At 31.5% G+C, this 17,596-nt stretch overlaps 1 protein-coding gene across 3 annotated transcripts in view; it reads left to right on the top strand.

Moving 5' to 3' along the window:
- VPS13A (vacuolar protein sorting 13 homolog A) overlaps positions 1-17,596 on the top strand; it is a 242,787-nt gene that overhangs the window by 134,077 nt on the left and 91,114 nt on the right. For all 3 annotated transcript variants that reach the window (XM_032290653.1, XM_032290654.1, XM_032290655.1), the window contains exons 37-47: positions 59-228; positions 921-1,138; positions 1,843-2,075; positions 3,262-3,354; positions 3,845-4,201; positions 5,131-5,232; positions 6,650-6,808; positions 6,968-7,223; positions 8,529-8,689; positions 12,065-12,168; positions 16,835-17,117. In XM_032290653.1, coding sequence (XP_032146544.1) covers positions 59-228; positions 921-1,138; positions 1,843-2,075; positions 3,262-3,354; positions 3,845-4,201; positions 5,131-5,232; positions 6,650-6,808; positions 6,968-7,223; positions 8,529-8,689; positions 12,065-12,168; positions 16,835-17,117 — 2,136 coding nt within the window. The remainder of the gene's footprint in view (positions 1-58; positions 229-920; positions 1,139-1,842; positions 2,076-3,261; positions 3,355-3,844; positions 4,202-5,130; positions 5,233-6,649; positions 6,809-6,967; positions 7,224-8,528; positions 8,690-12,064; positions 12,169-16,834; positions 17,118-17,596) is intronic.

Genomic DNA, 17,596 nt, shown 5'->3' with positions numbered 1-17,596 from the left:
AAAATACACATTAGACTTGTGTTTTTGTGTAATTTTATGTTGATTTTTCCTTTCATAGGCTTCCTTTACAGATGTTCGTGATCCTTCTCTGAAACTTGCTGAATTTAAATTGGAGAATATTATAAGTACTTTAAAAATGTATACAGATGACTCAACATTTTCTTCCTTCTCATTAAAAAACTGTATTTTAGATGACAAAAGGCCTCATGTCAAGAAAGCAACTCCTCGGTATGTATTGTAATGATGTTCTAAGATTTCACTTGAGAAATCGTATATTTTACAGAATTTATCCCCAGAGTTACGTGTTCATTTTCTGAGTACATCCTAGGTTCTTTAAAGCTTCAATTCAATCAACTCATAGTACTCAGTCAATATTTAAAATGACCTGGTTCCGTTATGTGCTATTCTTACTAGATGATTGATAGATTCATTGAATAAATAGAAATACTCAGTTTGATTAAATTGGTTTTTACATTATCTAATATAAATCTAATACAAATTATTGTTAATCCATGCTAATTGCATTGGGAAGTACATGAAAAAGGGAAAAGAAAAAATATCTTGAGATTCAAACTCATAAACATATACTTTCGTGAACATATACTTTGTGTATGTTCAGTAAATTATATTTGTGGTGTAATTTTGATTTATGAGTAATTTGTGATGCATTTGATATACTTGTAATGTGAGAAATTACTTATGTGATACATAAGTAAGTAATTTGTGATACATTTGTGTTCCAGAAATTTGTAAATTTTTTATTTGGAACACTTTGTGGATCTTCCCAAGAGACGTGACTTAAGAATGCTTTTTTTTTTTTTTTTTTTTTGGGGTCGGTCAAAATTCTTTCAGTTTTACTCGTATGTTTGATTATTTCTAAGTTACTTATGCATAGAAATTGTTGTTACTGTGTTTTCCAGAATGATAGGACTGACGGTTGGGTTTGACAAAAAAGATATGATGGATATAAAGTATAGGAAAGTCAGAGACGGTTGTGTGACTGATGCTGTCTTTCAAGAAATGTATATTTGTGCAAGTGTAGAATTTCTGCAGACTGTTGCAAATGTCTTTCTTGAGGCCTACACCACAGGCACTGCTGTAGAAACCAGTGTGCAAACATGGACTGCTAAGGAAGAAGGTTAGTTATTGGCTAAAATATTTAATATTTGTTTTATTGAAGTGCTACTACAGGACTTACCTTGATTAGCCTTTTAGATCATCAAGGTAAATTCTTTAATAAATTAAAATTTTGTTTTTCAGAGTAGAAGGAAAACCTTAATGTGTTTTCTGGGAGGATGTATAGTTTGCATTTTTTAAAGATGTGAATATATATTGCATTTAAAAATTATGAAACCTATGAATAAGTAATTGTACTGTTCTTCAGGCAGTGATTTGAATGAATTTGTCTAGTGGAAAAAAACAGAGTGAATCATGAACCGACCATATCTTTTCACAATTAAGATAGTATTTCAATTTGAAGCCCTAATTTATTTTTGTTGTATTTATTCCTAGCTTTAACATATAGTTTCTCTACTATCTTTTACAATATGTCATTCACTGTGGTACAGTAGAAGGAGTATCAAGTTGAGAGTTGGAAATTAGATTAGTTTCTAGGCTTTCCAATTCAATCATGGAGACTTTCCCCTCATTTAAAAATGTTCTTATGCTTATAGCTTCTTCAAATCTTTACTAAGGGTTGTATTTGATTCCTTTGGGATCTAAGATTTTGTTATTTTACTTTTTACTATTATTTCATTTTAATATTTTCTTACAAATAATTTATTCATAATATATAGCAAATATTTATAAATATTTTAGTTTATTTATTTTTATTTGTTTTAGTACCTACACAGGAATCAGAGAAGGTGGAAATTAATGTTATTATTAAAAATCCTGAAATTGTGTTTGTGGCTGACATGACAAAAAATGATGCTCCTGCCTTAGTCATTACAACACAATGTGAAATTTGCTATAAAGGTGACCGTGAAAATAGCACAATGACTGCTGCTATTAAAGATCTCCAAGTGAGAGCCTGCCCATTTCTTCCAGTCAAGAGAAAAGGCAAAATCACTACGGTAAGTTAACTATTTGATCATCTGCTTAATTGTAAACTATTTTGGATGTAGTGTAGACCATTTTAGGAAACAAAAACTACCTACATGCTTCCAAACCTTGCTCTGTAAAATATCTTTCTCTCTGCTTAGGGAGCCTAATTTAGGATATTATTTACCAACTTTGAAACCCTTTTGTTCTTCCAGATGCTGCTCATTACTGTTAATACTTGTGGGAATATTCTCGCTAAGAAGTTGGGTTCATCTTGACACTTTTCAATTAAGAACTTTGACTTTCTAACCATGTCAATTCCAAACTGCACTTTGGACTTTGAGACTTTCTGCCAGTTGTTTCCTGTGTTGTTTCAGTTTTATTGTTTTAACTTTATTCTCTCGTATGGATGTTTTTGCCCAAATAATGCATTTTCCCTTATCTCCATGTAACTTCATTTGAACCTTCAGCCTTTTGCTTTTACGTATTTCACATTGGTATTTTATCTCTAATAACCTCTTGGCCTTCTTTCTCTTCATAACTCTACTTAAAATTCATTTCTTTAAAGCCACCTTTTCAAATTAACTGGCTAACTCCCAGTAATCTTTAAAATACTTAAAAAATATTTGAGTTTCTAAAGGAGAAATAGAAGCATAAGTTTTTGTTTGTTTCTCTATTTTTTCCTGCTGCTTGGTATGCAGCTATAGAAGCTTAAATGTTCTAAACATTGTCACCATAGAAACATAAGATGTAATTTTGTTAAAATGAATACATATATATTAGGATATAAGATAAACTTGTGCAAATTTGGAAGACTGCTGGCTCTCCACTAAGCAAAGAGAGAGAATAGAAATTGAAGGGTTTACCGATTCTCTTTTAGGTTTTGGCTTAGAAGTTTTAGATATATCTTTTATTCACATCCTTTTTGGCTTGAACATAGCTGCATGACCACATGTAATAAAGGTTGAAGAATGTGGTATTTTTTTCTGAGCTACCTTGTGCTCAGATAAAACTTCTATTACTGTGGAAGAGTAGGACAGATATGAAGTTCTAGAGATCCTTCCTGCGGGATAATTAGGAATGTATTACTGAGTCACTTTTTAAATAGTTATTTTTATTAACTTGTTTATTTGACCTACCTATTGCCAGGAAAGTCTTTAAATAGAAATATTTTCATATTTAAACATTAATTTAGTGGTATTGATTTTTCTCTCATAGGTTTTGCAGCCCTGTGACTTGTTTTATCAAACTACTCAGATAGGTACAGAGCCACAAGTGATTGATATGTCAGTAAAATCCCTGACACTAAAGGTAAATTAAAATAACAATTACTTGAATATTTAGTGCCTTTAAAAAAATTAGTAAATCCTAGAAAGTTACTATAGCAAGTCTTTTGTTAGGCAAACAAAATAGATGTATTTGTGTTTTTGAAAATATATTTTTATGAGATATTTACAAAGTTATATTATTTAATACATATTTTATAATGAATGCTATTCTGTATTTTGTTATTGACATTTGTGTAGTTAACATCTAATATCCCTAATAAATATAGTTGCAATTACTTATACTTCATCAGTTTACCTACAAGATTTGTGTAAATATTTTAACAAGTCATAATTAGTTATGGTAATTTAAAAAATTTTATAGACAGTAAATTGTATCTACTATTTTGTGATAGTAATGTTAATTCAGTATTTAATTTCTCATACTCCTTCAGCAAGTATATTTAATATTTCTTGAAATAGTATGTTTGAAAGTGTTTTGTATAGATTTTTCATTAGTTTTTTTCCCCACTTAGGTTTCACCAGTTATTATAAACACTATGATTACCATAACTTCAGCACTGTATACAAATAAGGAAACTCTCCCAAAAGAAACAGCTTCTTCTACTGCACATTTATGGGAAAAGAAGGATACAAAGACTTTAAAAATGTGGTTTCTTGAAGAATCAAATGAAACTGAAAAAACAGCTCCCACAACTGAATTGGTACCCAAAGGCGAGATGATAAAAATGAACATTGATTCTATTTTTATAGTTCTTGAGGCTGGAGTTGGTCATAGAACAGTGCCTATGCTTTTGGCAAAGTCACGTTTTTCAGGGGAAGGCAAAAACTGGAGTTCCCTAATAAATCTGCACTGTCAGCTTGAGCTAGAAGTAAGCATATTTTTCCAATTTTATAACAGATAATGATACATACAGAATATTATGGAATCTTATGTAGCTATCTAAATTAAGCTTACTGTAAATATGATGTTGGGTCAAAAACTTTTGAGAAAAAGTTTTCAAATTTTTCCTTGAAAAATTGCTTTTATGTATACATTCCTTTTAAAGTACATGTCCACATTAAGTTTATATTTCAACTGATTTTATCAACTTAAAGGTAATATGTTATTTGACAGTTGTTAATTAAATTCAGAATTCTTTAAGAGTTAAAGTTGAGGCCAGGCCCAGTGCCTAACACCTGTAATCCCAGCACTTTGGTAGGCCAAAGCAGAAGGATTGCTTGAGCCCAGGAGTTCAAGAGCAGCCTGGGAAACATAGCAAAACCTTGTCTCTACTAAAAATACAAAATATTAGCCAGTGGTGGTAGCTCACACTTATAGTCTTAGCTATTCAAGAGATTGAGTTGGGAGGATCACTTGAGAATAGCTGGGAAGGCAAGGCTGCGGTGAGCTCAGATCGCACGACTGCACTCCAGCCTGGGGGACAAAGTGAGACCCAGCCTCAAAAAAGAAGAGAGTTAAAGTTGAATACCTTTTTTTTAAAGGATATAGTCCAAATTTCTGAATATCTGGATAATAATCCTTTAATAGAAATATAAAGAATTAGAAAGACATGCCTTACACTTTTATATAATGTAGAATCAAGGAAAGATGCCTAAAAAGGGGTTTTATCTGGACTGAATTGTGAAGAGCAAATATGTATTATGAAATTAGCCAGGTGAGGAAAGTGCTGAGGGAGTGCTTAAAGGAAGCTACTGAATGGCATGTATACTGGTGTTCATATAGATGAAATGACAGGACTTAAAAACATGTTGGGAAACAGAATGGAAGATCATTTTTAATGAAAATTTCTCTCTGTAGGTTCATTATTATAATGAAATGTTTGGTGTATGGGAGCCTCTGCTCGAACCTTTAGAAATTGATCAGACTGAGGATTTTAGACCATGGAATCTTGCTATCAAGGTATATATATGTGTGTATATATGTATTTTAAAATTGTTTGTTTTTAAAGAACAGATTTAGATTCACAGCAAAATTGAGAAGAAGGAACAGATATTTCCCATATACCCCCTAATTCTGCATATGTACAACCTCCCCCTTTATTAACTAACGTTCCCCCATCAAGGTATATTTGAAGTCTGAAAAATATTTTCCAAAATCGAGAATGTTTATACCACACTAGACACTTAATTTTAATCATAATAAAGTTCAGGTTGTCTCATCATGAGCCTTGCCCACATGCTTCCTTGTTTGACCTCTGAATATAATTTTCAAATCAAAGGCCAATATTGCCTATGCTTCTAATACAGTTAATTATGTAGCAAGTATTATGTGCCACACATGGTTCTAACTAGCTTATCTTTAATCCTTACAACAATTCTTGGAGGAAGAGAGAGTTTTTATCCCTAGTTTAACATGTAGAGGGACTGAGACCAGGGAGGTTAAGAGACTTTTTGAAGTAATAATAGCTACAAAGTGGAAGAGATGGGATGCAAATCCAGCTGCAGAGGGGTTAAATCCACTCTAACCCACTATGCTATAATGCCTCTATCATCTTGTAGGTTGTTATCTATCCCAAGTTTCCTTCATCCTCTGTGTGTGTGTGTAAGAACATACTTATTTGAAATACATTGTGGGTTTATGTAATCATGAGAATCGGGGCCTTAGATGGGTGAAATTTTGCAAGAGACTGCAGAATTACGTGTTTCCTACCTAATAATAACTTGGTCAACCTGCAGACAGATTATCAGTGGCTTAAAGCTAGTTAAAGTAACAATGAAGGTGGCTAGCTTGGCATGTTTAGCCTTTTTCTTATTACATCACTTAATTTTATTTTCCAGATATTTTAGATGAAGGATTTGAATAAAGGAATTCCTTGGTGGTTTTTAGGTTACTGCATGTATCTGTGACTCCTAAAAAATGTAAAGGGTATTGATTCTTATGAGCTCTAGGTTTATAGCACCGTTCTGCTACTCTTGTCTGCCTTTGTAAGTCCCTGGATTTCTGTTCTTTTATTATTAGCATGGCCAACATGCTAAATTACTTTTCTTGGTCTGAATTTTTATGTTGCTTTGAAGTATGTGCTTCTGTATTCAGATGTCAGATACACAGAGTAATTTTAGGTTTTTATTTTTCCTTCTGAATTTTACCTGCCGTTTTACTATCACTAAGGATGACATGATTTATTTTCTCTAATACTTCTGTCCTGTGTGACCTTAGTTGGCTGATGTCCAAGTAATTTCAGTAAGGCAGTAGAACTTACTGAAATTAGAACAGATAAAATGTATTAATATATCTAATGTTGTTATTGGGATTTGTCTAGTCATGTTGTGCTCCTAGAAATAATTTTTTCTTATATTTCTATAATTTATAATTTTAGATGAAAAAGAAAGCAAAAAAGGCCATTGTTGAGTCAGATCGTGAGGAAGAAAACTACAAAGTGCCAGAATATAAAACTGTCATCAGTTTCCATTCAAAAGACCAATTAAACATTACATTATCCAAATGTGGTCTTGTAATGTTAAATAATTTAGTCAAGGTAAGAAAATAAATTCAAAACTTTAAATATTGAGATACTTGCCTGAGTTGATCTGTTGAATAAGAAGTTTAATAACTTAGTTATTTTTCATTTGTCCTTTAATGTTCTGCTTGTCGTTTGATTTTACACTTTTCATTTAAGATAATTTTTTCTTACTAGGCATTTACAGAAGCTGCCACTGGCTCCTCAACTGACTTCGTAAGGGATCTAGCACCATTTATGATTTTAAATTCACTTGGACTTACTGTCTCTGTTTCGCCAAGTGATTCTTTTAGTGTACTCAACATTCCTATGGCAAAATCATATGTACTGAAAAATGAAGAGAGTTTAAGTATGGATTATGTCCGAACCAAGGACAATGATCATTTCAGTGCAATGACTAGCCTAAGCAGCAAACTCTTCTTCATTCTTCTTAGTAAGTAATTGATATATTACCTTCCCGGGACTCTTTCGTTTTAAATTACAATTTACATGTTATTTTACTCTTTCTTAGAATCTTAGCAAGGTTTTCTTGTTATTATTTTTTTTATTTCCTTTCTAATAGGTCAAGAACTGTTTTTTGTCTTTGCAGTGTCTTGGTTACTGTTGTTACTAAATCTTTGTATTCCAAACTTTTTATTTATCCACTGCATTATTTACAGCATGGCAATTTACTCCTTTATTGTTGGGAGGAAAAATATTAAATCTCACCCCCATTCAGCTTTTACAGACCATAGATATTTAGATGTTTATGGGGGTTCTTTTAATCACATTTGGTATCACTTGATAGTATTCCACCAGTTTTGCAACTGAATGAACTCAGGGTTTGAATTCATGCAAATGGCAATTTTTAACAGTTTTAGGATTTGTAAATAGCTTTTTTATGTTCTACCTATTGAGGTGAAGGTTTTTCCTTTTGTTTTTTTCTGCTTCCCAGAATTTTTTCATTTTTATTGAAAGTGAAATATATACATTCTTAAATTATCATAATATTGTAGTCATCGTGAAGTTAAGTAGCCCCAAAGCCTCACCTATACCACTTTTTGATACTCTAACATTTAAGTAATTATTTGAGGAGGGCATCGTTTAAAAGATTAATTAGACATGGGAGGGTAGGCTACTAAAATAGCTTGTGTTTCTAGTTAGAAAATAATGTAACAGGTGTTTCAGGTGTTGTCATAGCATTGTAATTAATGTTCTCATTAATTTTACCTCTTTTTTTTTGAACTAACATTTTTATGGATAGGGTGGTAAATGAAATTTATGCATGTAAGTAATTTCATCCCCAATACAGCATGTGCTTTAGGTAAATATATATAAAATTTTGTTTAATCAAGTTCAAGATATAAGAGAGTGACACAGGCTGTTGGAAAAATAAAAAACAAAAATTGAAGTCACCTTGATATTTACCATGTCTACCAAAAGGGAGAATACACTCTGGTTATTCTGACAGGAAACCAGACGTCAGTATTCTTGTATTTTATAGTAATAGCTCTCATTACTCATTTTTGAAAGATTTGCTATTGTTGTCTTAGGTTAAACTCCTGAATGGGATTTTTTTTCATGAATGCTGTGGAAATATATGGTGGTTTCTTAAAATATCCTTTTAATGGACTATATCCAAAGACTTTAGTGATTATTATTTATAAGTTTAAGAATCATCTGATATTTGTAATATATAACATGCAAAATTAATACGTAATGAATTATAAAACCTTTTAAACATACTTATTTAATTTAGCACCGGTTAACCATTCTACTGCTGATAAGATTCCTTTAACAAAAGTGGGGCGACGTCTGTACACTGTAAGACACAGAGAGTCTGGAGTTGAAAGATCTATTGTTTGTCAAATTGATGCAGTGGAAGGAAGTAAGAAGGTCACAATTCGCTCCCCAGTGCAGGTATGAAACGATCAGTTTTGGGGCATGTCCTGTTATGCATATCTTGTGCTAATTAAAAAAAAAAAAAACTAAAGCAAATTATTATCAAAAGAATATAAACCATAACAGAAATGCAGCTGATATCAAAAAGAAGACTCATTACCAGCAGTTGTGCTACTCGGATATGGCCAGTGGTAGGAATTTGTTCAATATATTTCTTATAATTTTTAATAGGAATAATTTATAAAATCTTCTTAGAGTTTTTTTTTAAATAAATAAACTACTCAACAGTGTTTTGCTTTAGGTCTTTGTAATATATCATTTCTATTTGATTAGATAAGTTTTAGAGAAATGAAGAAAAAATTGTACAGTTTTATTTAGGTATAAGTACAATAAGCTACTTATATTTTAAGTTGATGAGCTTTGACACAAAAATGCACCTTTGAAACCTTCACCACAGTGAAGGTAATGAACATATTTATTTCTTAGAAAAATTTCCTATTTTCCCACTTTACCATTGCTAGGCATCCACTGTCTGTCCTCATTGTACGTTAGTCACATGGTCTAGGACTTTACGTAAATGGAATATAGTACAGATGGAGTTTGAGTTTCATTCAGAAAAATTTTGTATGTATGTGTCAACTTATGTGTATCCATGTTGTTGCTCAGTAGTAACAACATGGATACACGTAAGTTGACACATACTATATACAGTAATCTATTATATGGATATGCCACATACCCATTTTGAGTGAACCTTTGTATAGAGCATGAGGTTAAGGATTGAGGTTTTGTTTTTGTTTTTTTTTTCACCATATGCATTTTTTTTCCAGAGGATTCTAGGTCCTCATTTTTATTTAAACTTGAGAATCAGGTTATCAATTTTATAAAACATCTGGATAAAATGGGCTTGTCCTTGAATTTTTAAATACTGATTGATAGTATTTATTAATACAAGTTATATTAACCTCTATTTGCAGACTTACTAGACTCTCATTTTCTACTAGAATTTTTAGATTTAGATAGTTTTGATAGCTACAAGTGAAGACATTTTTACTTTTTCCTTTCCAATCTTGATGTGTTTTATTTTATCCAGTTTTTATTGCCTATCACACTGGCTAGAATACAATTTGAGTAGAAGTGGTGAGAGCATATGTTTTTGCCTTGTCCAGTCTTTGACCATTAAACATGATTTGTGTTGTAGTTTCATAGATGCCTTTTCTTAGGTTGAAAACATTCCCTTCTATTCCTAGTGTGCTGAGAGTTTTTATCAAAGTTGATTTTGGATTTTGTCAGATGCTTTTTCTGTGGGAGAGGAAGATACATTTTTTAGTTTGTAGTATGATGAATTACATTCACTGATCTTTTTAAAATGTTAGATCAACCTTGCATTCCTAGAATTAATCTCACATAATCATAAAGTCTTACGAACCTTTTAGTATATTGTTGGATTTTGCATTTATATTCATGAGGGATATTGGTCTAGAGTTTTAATGTCTTCCTCCCTCACTCCCTTCCTTCCCTCCCTCCTTTCTTCTGTCTGTCAGTCCGTCTTGCTCTGTGCCCAGGCTGGAGTACAGTGGTGCCATCATGGCTCACTGCAGCCATGCTTGCCTGGGTTTAAGCAATCCTCCTACCTCAGCCTCCTGAGCAGCTAGGACTATAGATGCACATCACCACACCCATTCTGCCATCTGGCTCCGCCTCTTGTTGTTTAACTTTTTAACTCATTAAAGCAGCAGTCCCCAACCTTGTTGATGCCAGGGACCTGTTTCATGGAAGACAATTTTTCCATGGGTTGGGGGGCTGGGGCATATGGTCTCAGGATTCCTTTCTCAGGAATAGAAAGCTCCACCCATAGTGTGTCCCCATCCCCTGCAAGGACACTGAGTTAACAACTATCTTCACAGAAGAAACACCTTCATAAATTAAATGTGAAGTTTATTTGAAATTATATGTATAATCAGAAAACATGTTAGAAAACTTACAGTTAATGTCCATTGTGGAATGCTCTGAATGTTGATTATTTTGATAGTGGACTTTGAAGTTTAATACAGATGTCTTTATCCACACCATGAAATTTAAAAAACATTGACATTTAAAAATGTTTCCCTCAAATTAAAAAAAAAAATACATGACGTTGAAGTCAGCTGTTTTGTTTCCCTCTTAGTTCACATTCCCTCCTTCTTTCTTCCTTGAGGTAATATCAATTTGGTGATATGTTGTATTTATTTTTAGTACCATATTTTAAAAACTTTTATTCCTGTCGAGAAAATACATACTTGTGTTTTTAGTGTCTTATAGAAATGTTACACTGCTCACCTTATGTCGCTGTGTTCTGTTTTCATTCAAATATTTGAAGTGTAACCATATATTGATACATAGATCATTATTTTAATGATCTTACATGATTATATCAATTTGAAGAAAATTTTCTTATTCTTGAGATAGTTTTCATTTTTGATTTTTTATAATAAAATCAGTGCAGTAGTGAATATCAGTGTTTTGAATGAATGTAGTGAACATGAATTAATACACATATGTAAACATTTCTCTAGGTACGTAACTAGGAACAGAATTGCTAAGAAGGAAGTATATTTTCATTTTTACTAAGTTTTTGTCAAATTATTCTTCATACTTTATCAATTTATGTTCTGCCAGTAGTGTGTGTGAGTTCCTGTTCACATCATTTTCAACTGTTGATACTACCATACTTCTGATTTTTTTTTTTTTTGCAGTTTGTTGTTGGTATTAAAAGATATTATATGAATATAATTTGTATTTTCTTGATTACTAGGAATGTCGAATATCTTTTCATCTGTTTATTGATCAGTTTTTCCGTTCTGTGAATCACCTGTTTACATTTTGTTCTTGCTTTCCTCTTGATTGCAATTTTCTTAGTGATTTTTAGGATTTTTGAGCATGTAGTGGTTATAAACCTTTTGTTGAGTATATTACAGATGTTTCCCAGTCTGTGGATTGTCACTTTTATCATTCAAATATATAAAATTTTGATTTTTTTCATGAAATTTTTTTTACTGTTCTGTCTAAACAAAACCATGTTTCTAAACAGATTAGTTTAGTAACTAGTTTAGATTCTTACATTAAAGGAACTAAATTCTTTTAGTTCCTATCCAAAAGTCAAGAAGATATCATCTTATTCTCCTCTAGTATGCTTTAAGTTTGTTTTCGAGATTTCCTTTTATATAAAACTGTAGAAATTTTTCTTGTATGTTTTAGGATAAATAATATGTTTGTTTCTTTTCTAATTTATATAAGCAAGATGAATATTGCCTGATAGTTACTTTGTTAAGATATTTATATGGAAATATTTTTTTACATGTCTTCAGATTCTTAGATTAATTATACTAAATATTACTTGTTTTTCTTTCCCAGATAAGAAATCATTTTTCAGTCCCACTCTCTGTTTATGAAGGGGGCACCTTATTGGGAACTGTCTCACCTGAAAATGAATTCAACATACCATTAGGCTCTTATCGGTATTTTTTCTTTATTATTTTATTTACCCTAAGATCTCTTGTAGAATTTTTAGTTCTGATTTTGTATGGATAACTTTGATCAAATCCATCCTGCTAATAGCTCATCTGACTTATTTAGGTTTCAGTGCACTTAAATCTTTAAAAAAGAAGTATTATTTATTATAGCAGGTTATATGAAGCATATTACATATGCTTTTTCTCTTAAATATAATTATATTTTGATTGCAATATAACCATCAGCATAGTCATATGATTATGAGTTTTAAAATGTCTAATAAATTATGTTTGGTGGTTTCTGAATTTATATATATTATGAAGTAATTTTTACTTTTCAAAGGTTTTATAATGGAATTTTTTTTGAAATTCCTTTAGTAAATGGAATATTTTATCCTTTTCTCTGCACATTTTGTTCATTGTTCAGGGATAGAGTTGTAAGTAGAAGCGTGTACTACATTAATCTTAAATATGTAAAGTAATTCAATTTGATATGATATGTTTTAATAACATAAAATTACAACAAAATGAGTTATGAGCTAGTTTCATAGATTTTATATCGTAACAAGTGTTAATCAAGGTATGTAATCTGGAATTGAAAATAATCTCTTATATGGAAATCGAACCCTATTGGAGAATAAAATTTTCCTCAGAATTAAGCATTGTAGTTTATTAAATACCATTTTATTTTAGAATACACACTAGAAATAGATACTTACATCAGTGCTACAGAAGGATAGAGGCAAAACCACAAGCAGCGCTTCCCTGTTCCCTGCCTTTATTCATTCTAACCCTTGTCCAGAAGTTAGAATGGAATCCTTAATGCTCTGAAGGCAGGCTAGCAGTTTTAGGCACATAATGTCACATACATAGACCTGCTAAACCTAATGAGGGTTTTATTGCTTAGTTCGGACTTGCTGAGGGAAACAATTGTAGTGTTGAAAGAACAACAAAATAGTCATTTATTTTATCTGACCCTGCTCTAGAGAGAATTTGGGGTGGATTACAAGACTAGATTAAACGTAGCATGTAAGATATATTTAAAAATTTCTGTGAAGAAATTTCAATCCATTTTGTTCTTGGATAATAAAAGTTAATGGTATCCTACTTTTTAATACATTTCTGCTATTTTTTTGTGACTCTGTCCATAGTAGAGAAAACAGTACCTTTATACTTTTTTCCAAGGCTAAATGATTTGTTACATAATAGTTAATCCATCTTAATCAGAATTATTAGTGACTAAGTACTTAATTCATCTTAATGAGAATTGTTAGTTACTAAGTACTTATTTCACCTTAACTAGAATTATTATTGACTAAGTAACTTGGATTTCTCGTTGGGTATTCTTTTAATCTAATATTTCAGTGTAGATGCACTTATATTTAATATGTGAGGTCTTAAATTAAATGGTTATCTTTCTCTATTTTCATTTTTATATTAATGATAGGGATAAATATAAATACAGGAAAATAATTTATATTTTATTGAAATATTTCAATAGAATTCAAATATACTGATTTTTTAATTCATTTAACAAATATTTATCAAGGTTTTCTGTGGATGATGCACTCAATACCAAGATGAATTGGATGTGGCTGTTGCCATGAAAAGATTGATACATTACATAAATGTATAAAGTAGGAAACAGTGGGAGAAAGTGTTATAGCTGCTAAAAACTATATAAAATATAAAAGGGATTGATGACTGACTCCTGGGCAAGGTACATGAAGTTCGGTAACATACGTAATATAGTAATATGGAGATTAGATGAAAAGGAGCTATCTAAGAGGAATGCGTGCATGAACAAAGATAAGGAAACATGAAAGCATAGCATTATAAGGAATAGTTGGGAATTCATTGGAATGTAGAGTGCGTGTTGGAAGATAAAATTTGAAAGATAATTTAAGTTCACAGTTAGGTGGTTGCTCCCTTATTTTCTTGCTCCACTTTTATAAATTTTATCTCCATCTATTAGCTTAATCTGTTTTTTTCTTCTTGTCTCAGAGCATTTGATGTTCTGTTTCAAGACATTCATACTACTGTCTCTTCTCATTTAAAACCTCCTGCCATTGATTATCTTTCTTTCTTGTTTTCTTCATTCATTCCTTGAACTTCCCTTTGACCTTTTATATTTCTCTTACTCAGATCTTCTCTTCAGAGCACTGTTTTTGGGAAAATTGTCACCTTTGTAAACACCTTGCAGTCTGTCTAGAAAGAGCCAACCACACTCTACTCTCTGCCCTCAGTATGCTCTAGACATACGTTTTTTGGTACCTATCACAACTCAGTAGTTATCTTTTAACATTGCATTTCCCACCTGATTATGATCTTACTCATTTGTTTGTTTTCAATTTTGCCTTCACATTGGTACATAATTGATCGAGTAAATGTTTTAGTAAACTGGATAAGTGTATTACCATTAGTTTAATTTGGAGAAAATTAAGTTTTTATCTTTAAGTATTTGAAGTAAGAGTGGAAAATAGAGTGAAAATTACAGAAAGAATGTAGAAGTAAAAGAGGCTATATCTGTTAACTGTTTAACAAATAATTTAAATGCTTAAGTCAGGGAAGAAGGAAGTCTGATATTGTTTCAAAGTCCAGGGTGCCAGTAGCTGGAAGTCACTGAAAAAGGACACATAGAAAACTGGGTAGAGTGGGCCCAGTGATCAGTCTAGCAAATTTAAAGTGCTAGATGATAAATTAAAAAGATAATAAAGATATCATATTAAATATGATATATAAGTAATATATAATTATATATTATATATAGTATATAATGTATATTATATATTAATTATATATTTTTATATATTAAATATATAAATATATCATAGATATTTAACATTTCAGCACTAGAGCTTAGAAAAATAATCAGGGCTGGAGATAGTTTTGACCGTCATTCATCTGTAAAGGACAGTGTCACAGCTAGTTTTACAAATATAAAAATATTTCTGAAATGTTTATTCTTGGCTACAGCATGGGCTCAAATATTATTAAGTATAAAATATTGCTGAAATGTAAACAGTGTAATATTAAAATAAAAGGTTAATCATGTGACAACCAGTAATTTTGTCACAATGTTCTTAAAACCACTCTTCTGCAATGGCAACAAAAACCAAAATTGACAAATGGGATGTAATTAAACTAAAGAGTTTCTGCACAGCAAAAGAAACTACTATCAGAGTGAACAGGCAACCTACAGAATGGGAGAACATTTTTGCAATCTATCCATCTGACAAAGGGCTGATATCCAGAATCTATAAAGAACTGAAACAAATTTACAAGAAAAAACAACCCCATTAAAAAGTGGGTGAAGAATATGAACAGACACTTCTCAAAAGAAGACAATTATGTGGCCAAAAAACATATGAAAAAAAGCACGTCATCAGTGGTCATTAGAGAAATGCAAACCACAACCCCAGTGAGATACCATCTCATGCCAGTTAGAATGGTGATCATTAAAAAGCCAACAACAGATGCTGGAGGGAATGTGGAGAAATTGGAATGCTTTTACACTGTTGGTGGGAGCATAAATTAGTTCAACCATTGTGGAAGACAGTGTTGAGATTCCTCAAGGGTCTAGAACCAGAAATACCATTTGACCCAGCAATCCCATTACTGGGTATATACCCAAAGGATTATAAAATCATTCTACTATAAAGACACATGCACATGTATGTTTATTGTGGCACTGTTCACAATAGCAAAGACCTGGAACCAACCCAAATGCCCATCAGTAATAGACTGGATGAAAATGTGGCACATGTACACCTGGAATACTGTGCAGCCATTAAAAAGGATGAGTTCATGTCCTTTTCAGGGACATAGAAAAAGCTGGAAACCATCATTCTCAGCAAACTAACACAGGAACAGAAAGCCAAACATGACATGTTCTCACTTATAAGTGGGAGTTGAACAATGAGAACACATGGACACAGGGAGGGGAACATCACACACTGGGACCTGTCAGCAGGTGGGGTACTAGGGGAGGGATAGCATTAGGAAAAATATGACGAGTTGATGTGTACAGCAAACCACCATGGTACGTGTATACCTATGTAACGTGCATGGGCTGCACATGTGTCCCAGAACTTAAAATGTAATAATAATTTTTTAAAAACCCACTAAAGCAGAAAAAAAATAATAATAAAATAAAATATCATACTGATATTAAAAAAACTCTTCTGCATCTATGGTACACATTTTAATAAAGTTAAGTATGTATTGAAAACTTTCATTTGTATTTTTTCAATAGAAATTTTTTTTAGTTCGTGAATTCAATCATGGCATTTATTTCCTTTGAGGCCCACATATCCAGAAAAGCCAAATTCTTTCAGTATATGTACACATCACAGATGATTCTATGTGGTTTGCTTCGCATATATGACTGATACAACTTACATATTTTTATATGAAACCATTTATCTTATAAGTGTACTTTAGAGATAGTTTGCAAGAAAAATATTCTCCTCTTAAAAGTCAACTTGATTAGCTTCTGGAAAGTTAAGATGGCATCTATTTATCTATCTTATATCTAAAAAGTATATGAAAATATAAAAATGTATTACAGTATTATGAAAGGAGGTAAGTTTGTTATTCTACAGCTGTAATTATATAGTTTAATATGTTCTCCTTTAAAGCATTTTAAAGTATATCATTTAATCTTACACAGATCATTCCTTTTTCTGAAGCCAGAAGATGAGGACTATCAAATGTGTGAAGGAATTGACTTTGAAGAGATTATAAAAAATGATGGTGCTCTTCTAAAGAAGAAATGTAGATCTAAAAACCCTTCTAAGAAATCATTTCTCATTAATATTGTTCCAGAAAAAGATAATTTAACATCTCTGTCAGTGTATTCAGAAGATGGTTGGGATTTACCATACATAATGCACTTGTGGCCACCTATTCTACTCCGAAATCTTCTTCCTTACAAAATTGCTTATTATATAGAGGTATTGTGGGATTGTTTCAGTGCCTTCCTGTTTTTGATTTTCTAGCTTCAGTTTTTTAAAATTATGAACAATAAAAACTATTTTAAAGATCTAACAAATTAGAATACTAGTTAAGAATAGCTAATAAAGATATTCTTTTACAACAAGGATGAGAATTATTACTGATACAGCATTCAGAAACTAGACTTCAGTGACAAAAAAGCCTGCTACATCATATTCTTTTAGTGCTGATTTTCTTAAAAGATTGTTTGCTTTGTAGAGTTGCTTATTTTCTTACATACTCTTTGTTTTAACAGATTGTCTGGTTTCTTCCTGTTATAACATAGGAATCCGTATATCTTAAGATTTTATGTAAATATTTCATTTGCGATGCTTATCAAATGGAAGAAAGTAGTTCATCATTGTCATCTTTTATGAATTTATTTCACTTTGAGAATTACCATTCGCTTGCCTAAAAAGAAATTTTAGACCAGGTTTCT

Source organism: Sapajus apella, unplaced genomic scaffold (genome assembly GCF_009761245.1).
Source record: "Sapajus apella isolate SASKATOON/1434 unplaced genomic scaffold, GSC_monkey_1.0 scaffold24, whole genome shotgun sequence".
In the NCBI taxonomy this organism is placed as follows: Eukaryota; Metazoa; Chordata; class Mammalia; order Primates; family Cebidae; genus Sapajus; species Sapajus apella.
Note: the sequence above shows the minus strand (reverse complement) of the source record. Positions and strands in the feature narration are given on the sequence as shown.